General features: G+C 46.0%; 1 protein-coding gene across 2 annotated transcripts; it reads right to left on the bottom strand.

Moving 5' to 3' along the window:
* Positions 1-5,171: 5,171 nt before the first annotated feature.
* raver1 (ribonucleoprotein, PTB-binding 1) lies at positions 5,172-17,088 on the bottom strand. Of its 2 annotated transcripts, none has more exons than XM_056577886.1 (14): positions 16,326-17,088; positions 15,468-15,534; positions 14,308-14,777; positions 12,404-12,595; positions 11,633-11,753; positions 11,398-11,504; positions 10,742-10,823; positions 10,371-10,540; positions 10,186-10,267; positions 9,938-10,080; positions 9,540-9,611; positions 8,595-8,729; positions 7,660-7,716; positions 5,172-7,564 (listed from the first exon to the last, which is right to left on the bottom strand). In XM_056577886.1, the coding sequence occupies exons 1-14, from the start codon at positions 16,650-16,652 to the stop codon at positions 7,418-7,420; spliced, it is 2,172 nt and encodes a 723-aa protein (XP_056433861.1). In that variant the 5' UTR covers positions 16,653-17,088; the 3' UTR covers positions 5,172-7,417. The 2 variants fall into 2 exon arrangements, with proteins under 2 accessions (XP_056433861.1, XP_056433862.1); XM_056577887.1 differs by having other exon boundaries at positions 10,742-10,820.
* Positions 17,089-17,163: the final 75 nt, after the last annotated feature.

The following is a 17,163-nucleotide window of genomic DNA, read 5'->3' as shown; positions in this document are numbered from 1 at the left end:
TTCATTCTTGTTTTATTTCTCACATCCCAGCAATGCGTTAATGATTTGCATTGCATATTGGGAGCCTAACAATCTAACACAAGACAACACATTGGCTCTGATAGCCTACAATTAACCATGGCCTTATTTGCAATTAGTTTCCATGTGTGAGCATAACTTATACAAATAATGGCCCAGGGACCGGAAGCCTGGATGGTGAAACGCATTGCATTGTCGTTAGACTTCTGGCATTCTAGTGTGGCTATGGGGCTATTAGAAAGAATATTAATGTTAGCATATTAAAATACCACATCCATTTCAACATTTATAATGTACGCGCAAGGTTTAATGAGGTTCTGTGTGAACGTGTGTGTACGTGTGTGTGTGTGTGTGTGTGTGTGTGTGTGTGTGTGTGTGTGTGTGTGTGTGTGTGTGTGTGTGTGTGTGTGTGTGTGTGAGAGAGTGTGTGTGTTATTATAGATTTACCAAATACTGATTCATTCATTAAAGACGGTGCTTTGCATAGAAAGGTAATTATACATGCCCTTGAATCCAAGTCCACCTCTGAAAAGGGACGACTGAGAGAGGGACAAGCATAGAGAGGAAACCCAAGCCTCCCTTTCGGACCCAAGTGTGCTTGTTTACGTCTCATATATCAATGCGGATGTCCCAAAGTGGCATGCCTTTAGAATGGGAGTATAGAATATATTATTGTCTTATAATAGTCACTTTGTGACCCTCAAAGATCCTATTGCTATTTTGTCCCAAAGTAATGAAGCAGTCTACTGACATAACGGTATGCATAACCAACACTGTTTATTGGCTTATTTTTCCATAGCTCGTTATGCTATGGCGATACTTTAGCATAATAATAAATTAAGAGACGCCAAACGTGATTTATGGCGAGGACACTTTGATGAGGCTTAAAATGGCATCACTGCACAAAGCACTTTATGTGTCTGTTTGTATCATCTCTTTTTCCATGGTCCACTGCAGCATGAAAATGCTGAAAACAAAGTGCATTTGGACGACGTCACGAGCAAAAGTAACGACAGGCCACAATACAGCCGGGTGGACTCCGACAGAAGAAGAGGAAGGGTAAGAAAGCGAGGTCTGCGTACAGCTGGACTCGCAGTTCATCTAGCGACTGACTGATCATATCGTCCAACTCAGACAAATCATGGCCTTTCTCATTACACATTCATACTGTGAGGAGTAATTGAAATGTCAAAAGACTGCATAATATAGGGTTGTTTTTGTGTATGTGCGCGTGTGCGTGCGTGCGCACGTGTGTGTGTGTGTGTGTGTGTGTGTGTGTGTGTGTGTGTGTGTGTGTGTGTGTGTGTGTCTACCATGGCTAAAGGTATGTATCAGTGTTATATAATACAGATGCACTGTGCGTGCCTGAGGACACAGAACTGCAGAGAACGAGAGAGGCCGATACAGGGCCGATACGGTTGTACAGTATTTTATCATAATGAAGGCCGGGACTTGGGAAAGGCCGTCTACATCCGACGCATTCAAATCGATGACAGCTAACTCTTCATCGCCTACAGACAGACCCTTAGTCCCGTGTCCTTAAAGAGTACACACACACACATGCGGGCGCCAGGGAATGCTGATTTTCCTCTCCTTTGTAAGGCCATTAAAAATTGATCTCCGCCACCTGACAGCAAGGAAATAGTCCTTGCAACTAAAGCGTGAACTATGTATGCGCGTTTGTGTGTGTGTGTGTGTGTGTGTGTGTGTGTGTGTGTGTGTGTGTGTGTGTGTGTGTGTGTGTGTGTGTGTGTGTGTGTGTAGGTTTCATATGTGCGCATGTCTTTGCAAATGTGTAGAACAATGGAGGGTAAATGAGATGTGTCAGAATATGTATTTTTGTGACCGTGTGGGTGCAACAAAGATAGAGCGGGCAAGAGAGAGAGAGAGGGAGAGAGAGAGAGAGAGAGAGAGAGAGAGAGAGAGAGAGAGAGAGAGAGAGAGAGAGAGAGAGAGAGAGAGCGAGAGAGAGAGAGAGAGAGAGAGAGAGAGAGAGAGAGAGAGAGAGAGAGAGAGAGAGAGAGAGAGCCAGAGAGAGAGAGAGAGAGAGCCAGAGAGAGGGTAAGTGATAAGAGTAAACGGACAAGAGCAGATGTATACAGCAGGGATGCTCAGGAACGCAGAAGGAAGAGGATGCAGCAGTGGGAATTACAGGTCCAGCAGGCCATCAAGACGTGTGTATCGTGGCAATAAAAGGACTCCTGAAAATAGCCTCAGACTCAAGTGTCTGCTCTTTCTTCTCTGGCTTTTATTTTTGCCGTGTAGCAGTGACAGGGGGTAGAGGAGGCGGAGGAGGTGGAGGAGGAGGAAGAGGATCTGGCTGATGCCCCCGTATGTCAGTCTGACAACCCCCTTCTGTTGCCAATGCATATGGATGCATGGGCATGTCAATTTCAAGGACATATGGTGATTACAACCTATGGTTATTGCACACCAACTGTGGGCAACAGCTAGAACTAGCCTTGTATAGCCTTGGACATAGAATTGGACATCCAAAAAACGAATCCCCCATTCGCGATGAGTACCAGGAACCCAATTAAATAGAACCGACCAGTGTAGAGCAGAATCCATTAGAAAGTCAACCAGCATTTGTGTGTGTGTATGCGTGTATGTGCTTGCGTGCGTGTATATCTACTTCCATCATGCCACTCAATGGACGCTTGTGGTTACCTCGTATGCCCATTAAACGGCCCGGTCTTGCAACACGATGCCATTTAAGGGTCTGGGAGAGCCAGGGAGGGGGGAGGATCACTCCTGGGACACACTAAGCGCCGCAGAGACCTCGAATCACAGAGTCGCTGGATTACAAAGCTCTTCCAAAGAGAAATTGATTGGGTAGCGGGGCTGCCAAAGCCTTAAATGGAGACTGGAAACAGCGCCATCGATAATAACCACAAGGCTGTCCAATTTCTCTACATAGACTCGTCCAGTGGCACCACCACCACCTTCCACTTCCCACGTGGCAGAAACGGTTATTGGGTGAATGACGCCAGTGGTTATTATGAAGCGTCTTTCATATTGCACTGATGTGGAAATCCATAACCTCTCACTGCACACTAGATGCACATCGACAATAGCACTTTGGAAGAGGGGCTTAAAAATCCCTCTTAAAGTGTGTGCGTTGATGTTTTGTGACTTGTGACAGGAGATAGAGCCAGAGGTCTATTGCAGGACTTAGTCATTCAGGTCCCGCTTCCTCTACAAATCGAGAGCTTCCATGGTGCAACAGTATAAACAGTTTAAAAATATCTTGCATCATTTTCTTTTCTTTTCTTTTTTGTAATTGCAGATTGGAGGGGCATTAATTAATGTCCCCTCGAGTGGATAGTAGGACCCACCACAAAATGGAGGTTACAATTCGAATGAAACAGGGAGACTATACTGGCTTCCTCTGATTTTTAAGAAGACACTGATTGTCAAACAGAGGAGTGGGCTGATGTCTATGACTAATTTCTCTATAAACAGCACTTGTGACATACCCTATTCCCGACACTTTGTCTTTCTCATTCCCATGCAGCAAGGCTGGATTCCACATTACGACTAAAACGAATACATCGTCATCGTGGCGCGTTTGAGCCCGTAGGCCTGTTTACAAATGTATCATTTCAATATGACATCACAGGAAAACAGGCAATAACACAATGCTACATAAGCACCATCAAATCGGTCCAAGGGGTTTGGCAGGGAGGTCAGGTGAGGTGGGAGAGGCAGTGTCCTCACCACGAGAACCCCAAATTCAGAGCTACACAAGTGTGTGTGTGCGTTTGCATTCAGATCCTCTTCATACGTGAGGTCTCGCTGTACTGCTGCAGTGCTCCCCCACCTCCCTGTATTTGGGAAAATCACAGGTTTCAGCAGCATCCAGCAGCTACTGTGCAGGGTGACTGTGTGGGAGGAGAGCATGAAAGGCAGAAATCTAAATGTGTCTGACATATCGTCCACCAAGCCCCAGTGATTCCCTCAGAGGACTCTGGATAAGACACAGGCGGGCGAGGTCTAAGAACATATATTAAGAGACGCGTAACGGATTACAGGATTACACCGCGACACAGTTTGTTAATGTTGGGCTTCTGTGTCTGATATCTCTCCATCTCCTTTTAACGTGATTAACCTTCTCCAAAGCCCTTTCAAGAATGTAAAGAAATTACACTAAATGTTTGCAAATTGCATTGCCATAGAAATGGGTTGCATCCTAGGTACAGCAGATGCAGGGAGTTTACGTGTTTACGTAAAAAACAAAATAAATGGGCTGAAAGCATCCCAGTGGGTAACAATAAAAAGCATACCGCAGTACTCCGCAGAGGAAAATATTACGTCCATTGCATTTGTGAAGCACGCTGCAACTTTTTCCCCTTTAAAAGTTATTGCTAATTGTGTGCACATTCTTCAGTGTGCCTCTAGCTTCTGACAGGCTGACTGCTAAGACAAAAATAGATTAGAACAGGGTTAACCATCATTCAGACTTAATTCTAATTTCCTGGCTAATATTATCGTGTTGGATATATTGAATCTGCTATCAATCATTTGAAATGTCTATGCTGCGTATACAGTGTGCTTTTACATATTTAATTTAAACAATTCCTTGCCATGGCCTTGAAGTGAATTCTTCTTCCCACTGGATTCTGAATCCATTCATCCAGGGTCATTGGGGTCATGTTTCTTTAAATTTAACCAAAGAAGAAATGTAACATTGAAGCTTTGCTTTTCAAAATGTGTTCATGGCAAGTGACAGGGTCCATTTACTGGACAGGACCAAAATATGAAGCTATAGCTGCATTTATAAAACAGAATAAAATATGTGCTGTAAATGAAGAGCAATCATTAATCCGCAGGGGGCTGATAATATATTGATTACAGATATGCGTAATTTATTTAAAAAGTGGTTCAGTGAGTGTCCATCATTGCATTTTTAATGAACATGGCCGAACCTTACATCATATGTATTGACTATAGGCGAACACACTATAGCACACTATGGAAAATGGCATTAATTTACTTACAGAAAAAAAAAAAAATCGCATTGATGTTGCTGGCTTACAATCAATTTCAATACAGTCGCAGACTTGTGATGCTCTCGATTCCTTTTCCCTCGACCCCCCTCCCCCATCCGTAATAAAATAAGTACATCTAGCAAAATATATTTGAAGAAACTGAATAATCTAATGTAAGATGATTAATCTACTTTGCCAGAACTTTTGAACTTCCATTTATATTTAATACAGCAGGGCTTGGACAGAGGGATTTCCTTTTCTTTGGCCTGGCTGTATGACATTAATAATAGGATTAGTTAATAGGATAGATCTAAAGTAAATTAATAATTCACATAAAATACCGTCACTGGTCCAATATGACTGGATTTATATTTAACAAATCAAAAAGTCCATGACCTTCCTTCAAGCCTCCAAAATTATACAGTGATCAAAAATCCTGCGTTCGTGAAATTGTTACCATGGAAACTAATTTGAATATCAGGTTGTGGCACTTTCACAAGATCTACTCCTATTAAAAGTTTGAGTACAAGCACTTATATAAAACAAATGAAGGCATCCAAAAAATTAAGCTGTTTTAAATAACATTTAATTTCTCACATCACACACACGCACATATAAACAACCATTACCATACATATGAAAGCACTTGCAAATGGAAAGACCAAAGAAAACCAGAAATTATTACAGAACAGCAGCATCACTTGGTGCAGTTAACATAAGGCCCCTGGCTCAAATCATTCATGGCGATCTAGCCGTTCAAAATTTACAGAAAACATGTTAAGCCCACTCACTCTGAAAAATAAAAAAATAACCGGACCAAAGGCTGATTTAGCTGAAGAAAACAAGAGTTCGGGACTCCAAGGAAAAAATGATCAAGCTTAAGTATTAACACGGCAATGAACACAGAAACCAAGTATAGCCGGAAACGATCACGGGGCCTCTTGTGGGCACAGACACACTTCTAGGCTCAGGTAGACCTACAGGCCCATACGAGGTCAGAGGTAATGGGTTAATACAATCAAAACAGTCCACCAAGGCTCCACAGACACACACACGCAAACATACAGACATATCCCCCGCTGCCCAGCATCCATTATTCAGACTTGAAACTTAAAAGCGAGGGGTAGCATACGTGGTTAACGGCCTACTTCGGCGGTCCCCACCATGTCCCACGGAGTCGCTAGATAGGGACTTTTCATACTTTAACTCCAGAAAAAAGAAAAAGGGAAATGGGGGGGGGTTTGGATGTTTAAATGTGTCAAACGGTGCATTTGAGGTGAGGGGTCAGGAATATACCGGAAAGCCATCTGAAAGTCAGCAGAGGGGGGGGGGGGGGGAAGAATATAATACTAAATACAAACAAGAGGGGGTCAAAAGAAAAATACCATCACACCAACAAGTAACCACTCCATTTCAGGGCATACGTCGAGAGGGAATCACCGGGAAGTGTGACCGGAGGAGTGCTTCACTCAAACTAGTGCAGAGGAAAACAGAAGTGCAGTTCAAAGACATAACCATGTGGAAGGGTCCGTGGCTGAGACGGAGGGTTTCCTGGGTTCGTAAATACAAAGTCGGTGGGGGGTTGACGTCAGACGTCTGTACAGACGGGCGGAAAGCTCGATGAGCGTCAGTAGAGGGGCCTGAATCGTGTCCAGCTATGTAAACAAAGAGCCAAACCGGTGGGATGAAATTGGAAGGAATCTAAGAACACCTAATGCAGAAAAAAATATTAAAAAGACTGAACTTTTTACACACAGAAAAGTCTATCAAAAACAACTGTGAGGAATAACCATGGCACAAGCAAAGCTGCCATCCACACGTCCTTTGGGTGGTAGAGACTCAAATAAAAATTGGTATGAATGCATCACAGTAAAGTAAAAAGAATAATACAAGTAGCACATGTAGATCCTTAAAGCACCACGTAGCAGCATGATGGAGCTGTGACGGCCATAGATGGAAATGAACTAGAGATAAACCTGTTGACAAGTCATACTCGATAAGGAGGAAGGTGGGGTAGCTAGCCAAGTTAACATCACCATTTTTTTTCTCTCCATTTCATTACAAAATACAAAAATGTATCTGGCAAAAAAAAAAAGACCTCCTGAAATTAAAAAAAAGCCACACAAAAAAGTAAGGCAATTAATAAAAATAATTTACCAACACACTGAAATCATATATACATTTGTCAAATAAAATACATCAAAAAGAAAACTCCCTTAAGGCTGGCACGCAACTGTCCAGATGGCAAACAAGCCGCGCTCCCTAGCGCCCTCCAGGGGTCGCCAGCGGGAGCACACACAGAAAAGGAACCGGGTGGAGGGGTCACCCTGCTGGTGGCTGGGGGCGCTGCGCCGGGTCCGAGGAGGTGGAGACGGCGGCTAGCACAGGAAAGACAGCCAGGCCTCCGGTCAGAAGATGCGCTTGCGTTTCAGGTAAGAGTCTGCGTAGTGGCCCCCCAGGCCCTGGGAGTGCTGGCCCACGTAGCCCCCCTCAGGGCTGGGCTCCGGAGACGGGATGAGGCGCGAGAACATGCGCTTGTGACCGCCGATGGGTGTCTGCGGGTAGAGGAAAGCAAGACGTCCCGATGATGAGCGGTACGTTCATTAGCAATCGGCATGGTGAACTATATGAAGCATTGTCGAGTTTATACCTTCATGGCATTCCCCAGGTAGTCAAGTGGATTACTCATAGGGGGCATTCCTACGGCCTGGAAACAAAGGGAAACAGAACAATTGTTACCCACGGGCAGAACGTCACAACGTTTTTAAAATATGACCTCCCTGTTTTCTTGGCCATCAACGGATGACAACATTTGAAGAAAAAAGGAAAATAAATACAAAGCCAGGACCGTCAATGTAATCCAAATGGAGGCAAATTAACAGTACCAACCCACAGACTGCTGTGCTAGTCAATACACAACTTTAATCTGTTCTGCTCGACATGAAACCCTTGCATTAACCCACACAAAACATAATATAGTAATATTTTAGGGCACCCAATATTTCACAAATCCCAATGTGTATCACATATTAATGACCTCGAATCCCAACCCTTAAAAATAAAAAAGTAAATTAGTGCCGTCAGTTGAACGCATTATTAACGGCGTTAAGGCAAACCAATTTTAACAGCGTTAATTTTTTTATCGCGCGATTAACGCAATTTTTTCCAGCCTTCTTTGGCTCAAAACAAAGAAGCAGTAGCCTGACTGCTATGTTCAAGGCAGTATGTTTGAATGTTCATCGTTTAATTGCAATATAGGCTTTTTTTTTGTATCGTCCTGTTTTGATCAGTATATGCCAATGTTGTTATCAATAAAAAAACATTTGCACAGGGCAAGCCGATGCACTTCTCCATGTTGATAAGAGCATTAAAATGAGAACAATTAATGGGACAAAGAAATCAAGGGATATTTAGCATAGAAAAAAGATTTGCGATTAATAGTGACATTAATGACCATGACATTAATGCGATTAAATATTTGAATCGCTTGACAGCACTAAAATATATAAATAAATGACATTGCATGAGAAAACGTTGATAAAAAAACAACAAAAAAAAAACAGACTCAATTAAGTGCAGGCTCACCTTGTTCAGGTGAGCGGAGGGGAGGCCGTTCCTGGCCGGCGCGCCGGGGGCCGAGTTGAAGTAGGGCGCGAGCGGCGGGCTGGGAGCGAAGCCGTAGTGGGCAGAGCGCTCGCCGTATTCGGGCGGACAGGACAGCTGCGGGGACACAAGAGCATCGGGTTGTTCACAGCTGGCCCAGCACGACCCCGTCGCCTCCGATGAGCCCCTCGAGCAGGTGGAGGGTGAACACGGTCTCCCCGCCCTGTGACATCGGCGGTCTGTCGACTACGATCGATGGCCTCGGGGCCAGAGGACGGCGTCGTGCCGCAGCGGCTCGGTAATGAGATGCCATTGATTGAGGAAGAAGTGCAACAGACTTTTATTTTCAGCAGCAGGCACGACCGAGCGCGACCGAGCCAGTATGTTTGTAACCGGCTGAAATTGGTTTTCTGAGAACCTAATGTTCTGCGGTCGGTCTTTAGGTTTGGACATGGTTTCTTGTAAAAAAATAATTTGAGTTAACGCCATGGACGTATTTTTTTGGAGTTCAGTTGAGCTGGTGAGTGTTGCTTATGCAAACAGTGCCTTCTTAAAATGCTCGACTCGTGACTGTTACTATTGCAAAATAAATATGAATTATTTATATAACTACATATTGAAAAGGGATTGAGGGACCCCACCACCACCAATACAAAAGTAGCACATAAGAAAAGGATGGCCTATATAATTACTGCTCCAAAAGCGCCGATAGGGAAAGGCATCAACGGTGGCGGTTTTTAACCGACATCATTGAAGATTAACCCGTAACTAATCCGGAAGTGTACTTTGAGCTTGAACCCCGCCCCAAGCCCTCAAACAGAAAAGGGCTCATGGGATTTTCTTTTGGCAGAACACGTCCTGTGGCGTTTCAAGCTGCTGTGGACGACGGTATGAGATTAGAAGGGGAGCCCCCCCCCCCCCTCTTACCTGCAGCCCGAAGCCTGCCAGCGCCCCGGCGTCCAGGTTCTCCTGCTGCTCGTACAGATGGCCCAGAGGATCCTGCAGCAACACACCACACCACACAGGGAAAGGCCACATCAGACTGGACGGCCTACAAGCAGCCGGAGCGCACGGCCGTCCCAAGGCGGATCGACACGACGGAGCGCGACTCGTTCCAGTACGGCGGCAATCTTCTGTTGCCAAATTGTCTTGAAAAAAAACCCTGTGATGATTCATCGTCGACTTTTTATAATCTTAAATTAGTTTTTAAATCTTTCGTCCCAGGAACCTCAAGGGGAAATGGTAGCGCGTCAACTTTGTTGCCATGCTCAACCCCATCCTCCGTCACAAAGTGTTGGCCGGGGCGTGCTGTTGCCGTCGGTTACCTGGTGTAAGGGAGGGTACTCTGGGCTGTAGGACTCCTGGTAGCGCAGGTTGTAGTTTCCATGCAGGCCGTGGTTTGAGCGATGGTTGGACGCGCTGCTTAACGTCTGCCTCTTCCTGTAGGGGTGGGGTCTGCAGTTCGCTCCTATATAGGGGGGGGAGGCAAAGGAAGTCCATTGAGCAATGGTACCCATGTATAATATAAATGTATAAAAAAAGATGAATCCTTTTAAAAGAAAGGCCCACGTACCTGATGAATACATGTTGTGGCCATTGAGGAAAGATCCCTGGCCGTGGTGGACTTCTTTCGGCGGCTCGCCTAGTATCGACAGCTAAAAAATAGGGAGGAGCTCATTTGGTTTGCAGGACTTTACGCGGATTAAAACGCTGCCCATCAGGAGGTCAATATTCCAGCCACGTCTTGGGAAGCCTTACCCCTTGTGGAGCGAGACCTTCTGCTCCCATCATGCCGGCCATGTGGGGCATGGAGATGCCCTGCAGGGTGGGAGAGGGCGTCTGGGGGAAGGAGCCCGCCGCGGTGGGAGACTCTTGATCCCTCCCCTGGCCTCGGTTAAGAGACATGGGCTTCAGAGGGGCCAGGGCATCTGCGGGGAGACCAAGACCCGGGGGCACGCCACCTTGTGGTTAAGACGGTTCAAATTAAGCAGTCGAACCCCCCCCCCCCCCCCCCCCATTTAAAATAACGGCTGAACATTCAGGAAAAACGGGGCAGATGTTTTGCAAACGGGACTGCAACATCGCATGGTATTTACGGGGGTGACGGCTGGAGTGAGCAATTGCCAAACCTTGTGGGAGCTCTCCGAGCATATGGAGGCCCTGCTGGAGAGGCAGCGTCGCCAGAGGACTATCCCCCATGAGTCCTGCCTGCTGGCCAGAGGAGAGAGAGCAGAGGGCACTGGATGAGACCTCAAGGAGGGAGGGAGGGAGACTGGCTGCTGGCCAAACGCGCAGCGTAGGCAAACTAGTTAGGGGCCAATGGACACTTACCGCAGATGGAAGCCACTCGCATTTTGAGACATTTTGTTAAGGCATGTGCACCACATCACACGAGAAAAAACGAAACTGCAAAACATGGAACACTCAAACGGAACACAAGGCGCGGGGAGATCCTCATTGCTTCCAGGGACACAACAACAAAAAACCACTGGGTTTGGTCGCCCTTTCCTCACTGAACTACTAAGCCCAACACGAAACACACACGCCATGATCACTCACACATGGCACTAGTCGGTTCTCTTTATTGTGCAGCACCTGAGCCCAGAGAAGATGATTTCCTAGAAAGGCTTGCTAATGGCAAAGGGAAAAAAGAGGGGATGGGGAAGGGGGGGGGAGGAGTGGAACCTTTCAGTCTGCGTGTGACAGTTTAAAGCAAGAGACGCGTGCGATAAGGAAAGGCCTGGGGTGAGTTGAGGGGGGGTGGGGGGGAGGGGTGCAGGGGTACCTGTTGAGCCTGAGCCTGGTTCTGCAGGAGCATCTGCAGGAGGGCAGCAGAGAGGGCCGGGTTTGCCAGCAGGGGCATGGAGGGAGGCGGGCCCATCCCGAGAATACCTGCGCAACAACAAAATACGTATTTAACACCAGCAGAGACGACGGACCGGGGCGTCCGCTCCAGCGCAGACAGCGCCGCCGCCGCCAGACTACCACGTTGCCAAGGGTTCTGAGGGCAGTGGGCTCACCTTGTTTACGGCCCTGGCTCATTGGATTGAGCAGCATCTTGAGCGTGGCAGGGTTACTGAGGCCCGTGAGGATCTGCATGGCGGTGGGGTCTGGCAGGAGCCCCTTACCCCGGTTCACCGCCTTGGGTTGGGAGTGGGAGGGAGACAAGCGGCAATGACAACACAATCACCCCAGGATCACAGACGGATGCAGCGTGATGGCCCGACCTAATGTCAAATCAAACCGACATTTCGATGTAATAGAACGTGATTTGCAAATCGCAACGGGTGCGATTTGCTACCGTTACTGACTTGAGATCAGTAAGATTCATATTTATTATTCTTTTACTATTCAATAGTTAAATAAAGAGGTTATAAAATCAAACACATAGGCCTGACCGAAAAGAAATAACATTTATGTTATTACAGCTACAATATGTTGACTTCTTTCAACGTTGTGTGAGACGCCAGCCAACTTCGGAAACTGACATCTTCCAGCCAACTGTCCTTGAATTTGACTAGCTAGCAAGCACGCAGATAATAGCCCTGCCCCGACAAATTTAAGACCTTGAGGTACAGTATTTAAGACCAGCATATGACATTTGTATCGAATTTAAGACTTTTTAAGGCCTTAAATTTAGAAACATGAATTTAAGATTTTTTAAGGATGCGCGGACAACCACAAAAAGAAAAAAGAAAATCGCAATATTGGTCAAAAGAATCGCAATTAGATTATACCTCCAAATGGCTCCCTAGTGCAGAGTGCGTGGGGGGGGGGGGGACACGGCTTACCATGGTCTGGGCAGCGATCAGGGCGGCCAGCATGCTGCGTCCCGGCGGACCGGGGGCACAGAAGGAGACCCGGATGTGCGAGCCGCCCAGCAGGCGCCCGTCGGCCAGCCGCTGTGCCTCCTCGGCCATCTCCCCCGAGGAGAACTCGAGGACCGCAAAGCGCCGAAAGCTCATATCCTGTCCCTGGGCGAGCTGGGGAAGGAGCAAAAAAAATGACACCGTGAGCTTACCAACTCGTGGATACCCACGGTCATACGTCATACGTAGGTCTAGCTGATGTCAAGGCCAATCCAGACCCGGATCTGACAAGTCTTCGATTGGCCGCCCACGTTTCTCAGTCGTGATGGGAATCTTTAATTTGCGGCCAATTCGAGATCGACTGCCAAGTGGTAATGCCAGACTTTGGCACATTCGTGCAAAAGATATATATTTTTAAAAACACCAACAGCATTCTATATTTGGGAGAAGATCTTCCAGAGGCATCATCAACAGATTAGACTTGGTTATATAAAACATTAATCTAGAGATTGGGCCTTGGCAGTATCCATTGGTTTAATAGTTGTACCCTCCTGACATTTCAACGGGAAATATACAGACTCTTCTATCTATCTATCAATAAACACGAAAGCCAAGATGCTATTAAGACATCTAAGTGCGCACGACATTGTCTAGTCTACAATGCTGTGTGTCCTGTACGCAATTCTCCTATTCAAACAAGTCCTGCTGGGTTCAAATACTTAAATGGAAGTCTCCTTCTTCCATAGATCCACTCCTACGCTCAACGAGTACTCATTTTGATTAAATGTCAACAATAGTTTGCTACAATGTACTACTTGTCGCAGAAAGCTCAACCAGTCTTATATTTTAAAGAATTGTACCGAATGTCTTAGATAAACTAGCTGCAAACAGTGCAAGCGATGTATGCAAATCTATCCTTATGGAGCATCTTGCCATTTCCAACTGACTTCATGAACATCGTGACTCATATGACATGATCTATGCCCATGGCTTTACATTTTGGCTTGCCGACGCAGTTATGTAGTTCAGGCAGCATCTCCAGTAAACTGCTGTAGGCCTCAGTTTAGTGTTAAGGTTTGGGGTAGGCAGTGGCCCACGTAAACCCTGCAGTTAGCAACGCAGTCTCATTGCAGGTTATCCGGGGACAACCATCTTGACATTACACAACATTTTAATGAGAATAAAAAAAGAAATCTTGATTACCAACATCCACCGTTCAATTGTTCTAGTCTAGTCATCAAATTAGATGTGTGAATCTCATTTTGTAGAGATGCCCGTATCATTTAAAGGGAAGCCCTTAATTACCAAAACATTTGTGACTGTGTTTTAAGAGCAGGAGCCAACGGTAAACATTACTAAGCCTTTTGCAGCCAAAGGACAGTGCTCTTTCCCATTCCAGAAAGCACGGCTGAATGACGCCACCTGGGGCGCCAGGTGGCCATTGTCATAGAAACCAGCTTGGCTCAATGCTGTATGAACTGTGAAAGGCCGTGGGGTGGGGGAGGCAGGGGGAAGCAGGGCAAAGGTGATGGGTGTTTAAAAAAAAAAATAATGTCAACGGTTTAAAATTTTAATCATTTCCCGCATTTCTGTGGCAGGTTACCATTTATCCAACTTCAACTGCCGTTTACTGCTCAACATTAATTTACCGCCATGACAGTTTAATTGAAAACAAATTGAACATCTAAACCCTGACCCTTTTGTATGGAGTAGTCAGCACGGAGAATAGTGCTCATGCATCATAAATCTCCTATGACACCATCTCACCTCACCCTTTGACCACCAAACGACAAACCCCGACAACCCAAGTCACATCAACCCCGATTGAAGCCTCTCTTCTTTTCATTTTTTTTTACGAACGCACAATAGGGGTTGGCAAACCAGACCTGGCAGAAGATGGACGTGTGGGCGTCGGCCAGGGCGTTGCGGAGGTCCTGGGCGGTCATCAGGCTGGGGGGCAGGCGGTCCACGCACAGGCAGCGCGAGTGCAGCAGCGGGTACGTGAGGGAGCCCACCTCCGTCCAGTGGACGTACAGCGTGCGCGAGCCCAGCTGCTTTCCCAGCAGCTCCGACTTGGCACGCGCCGCAGAGTCCTTCTTCATGTACTCCACGAAGCCGTAGCCCTTGGAGTGGCCCGTGGCGCCGCTGTACACCAGGAAGCAGCGCTCCAGGTTGCCGAAGGGCCGCACCAGCTCCTCGAACTGCTGCTGCGTGAGCGCCCGGGGCAGGTTGGCGATGCACAGCAGCGCGTCCGTGGGCTGCAGCTGCACCGAGAGGTCGCGGTCGCGTAGCGCGTGCTGGTGGAACTCCTTGATGGCCCGCTGCGCCTGCTCGCCGTTGAGCAGCGTGACAAAGGCTGTGTTGGGGGGGGAAATAGGTTTGACATTTAATGATGAGCTTAAAGAGGGGGAAATCAGTTGCTTGCATTAGCTCAAATAAATAAAAGTGTCCCTGTTGCCCTGTTTCTCAGCAACCGGGAGACTCAAGCCTCTGAAATGCAAATTTAGGTCCTACAGCTTGACTTAAAATTCCAGATGAGGAATGCGCAAATTCAGCTGAACCGTTGCAGCTTACTCTGTTCAGAGGTTTATGTGGGATACATTTTCCCAGATACATCCATGTGTAAAATTATCAAATTGTAGAAATGATTTGTAGAGGGTGATTTTTTACATACGGCAGCTACGCTAAGATATTTTTCTCCTTCAAACGAGTTATTGTTTGGCTGAATGCAGTTTCTGCTCATCTAGACCGATGCGATGCTCACCAGGGGATCATTCTGGGCTGGCTATCATTAGTTGTGGCTTTCCATATCATGATCATATCTCAAATAAAGTGCATTATTTGTAATATATTGCTGTCCTTTAACATAAGACAAATGCATATAATAATTATATTGTTGACTCATGGAGTTAGTGATGGCTGGTTAATGTTTGATTGGCTGATTAATACAAGTTAGACCATTATTAGTGGTGAAAAAGTATGAATTACATAATAAGTGGGTTAAAAACGTATCTAGAGTCAATTGTATGATTGTTGCCATACCAACCTGTGCCCTTGTACTTGTCCACGAAGCAGTACTTGAGATCATAGTTGCTCAAAAGCTCGTGCACCTCCTGAAAAGAAGAAAAATAATAATCATTAACACTATAACGTCATGCCTAAAAAAAAAGACGCGATAGGGCGGACATGTGTTATCATGTCGCAATGCTTTGCCTGCTCAAACGAAGGCCGATGATGTCCAGCACTTTCTGAAACGTTTTGTCTCCAGGCCCCCAACCTTTTGTTGTGGCAGCACCCCCATCCCTATCTCGAACTCCCAATACTCCCGAGCCAACAATAGCACGCCGCGGGCCCACCGTTCCCCACGAGTCAAGCACGTTCCAACAAACAGTGTGTCATCATGTTCACATTTGGGAACGATTGACACTTGATTGACCGGTTAGTAGTTTTGATGCTCAGCTTAGACCCCTCAAATACTAATTATCATATTGCTTCTGACATGAGGAAACCGAAACATACCCGTCAAAGAAGAGTGATTAAAAGATCAAATGGGCCGTGGTGGGTGATATGTACTGACATATCTGGCCAACCACCCGAACGATGGGTTAGCCATAGTCAAGTATATTGAAAAGTTAATTGAAGTCAATTTTGGCGTATGGCTTGTCAAGATAAAACAGCACGGTTAAATAGCCAACTTTCATATATAATGCGAAATTAAGAGGACAAAAAAAAAGTAAAAAGTGAAGTAAGCACACCAGTAGCACACAACTGCTGGCTTGGCAGTAGTTGTTGTGCTAAGCTAACGATAGCCACATGAACATAATCAATTAAGCAATAACGGTATAGCGGGGGTCCGAACTTATTCGGTGTTACATATTTCTCCACAACCACGACAAAAACGTACCTGATTACTAATATCTGATGGTAAATTCTTGATTGTGATTTTGCGGCGGTTATAAAACTCTCGACGGGTCCTATCGAGGCGACTCTCGATCTCTTCAGGGTTCAACGATGTCAACTCTTCGTCGACTCTTCGCGGACAGTCGTGCCACGATGTCGCCGCATCTTCCCCGCCGGGCTCAAGCTCTACGTGCTCCTGATTTCTTGACATCCAGTTTCCTTGGTCGACGTCGTAGCTCTCGTGGAGTGGACGGGAGGCAGAGTTGATGGTGCCTATATCTGTGCTTTCTTCTCTGGCAGCTGCGCTAACGGACACTGCGGCCGCCATCATTCAATTTGAAAGTTTTCTAAATCTCGAAACACACGGTTGATTTGAGCAGTTTAAACAATACACACATGGGCACGGCGCCGCTTCTCATTGGTCGAGAGTGGAATGCATTCTCCATGACTGCAGCGTACCCAGTGAAAGGGGTGGGGTTAGAGGCGTGGCTTGAATCTCTAAAGCATGGGTCCATTGTAAGTAGTATTATAAGCTGTGTAAAGGCACTTTAGCCATTACGTTCATAAGTGACTTCCCATATCATAATTAAATAAGGAATGTCTTCATGAATAATACAACATTATTGATTATGCTAGATGCCAATCCTGGACATGTGCTTTTAAAGGGATATTAAGATAAAGTCTGAGCCTTTAATCGTCACAAATGTGTTGAAACGGATTACCTGGACTCCGGCATAATGAGATCCTGCTTTATACTTAACTCGTAGGCAAAATCAAATTTGTCATACACATTGATATACATCTATCCAAATATGGTTCAGCATTTGTTAAAAGCCATATAA

The sequence above is a fragment of the Gadus chalcogrammus genome, chromosome 2 (assembly GCF_026213295.1).
Source record: "Gadus chalcogrammus isolate NIFS_2021 chromosome 2, NIFS_Gcha_1.0, whole genome shotgun sequence".
NCBI classification, from domain to species: Eukaryota; Metazoa; Chordata; class Actinopteri; order Gadiformes; family Gadidae; genus Gadus; species Gadus chalcogrammus.
The sequence above is the reverse complement of the archived record's forward strand: the minus strand, read 5'-3'. Positions and strand labels throughout refer to the sequence as shown.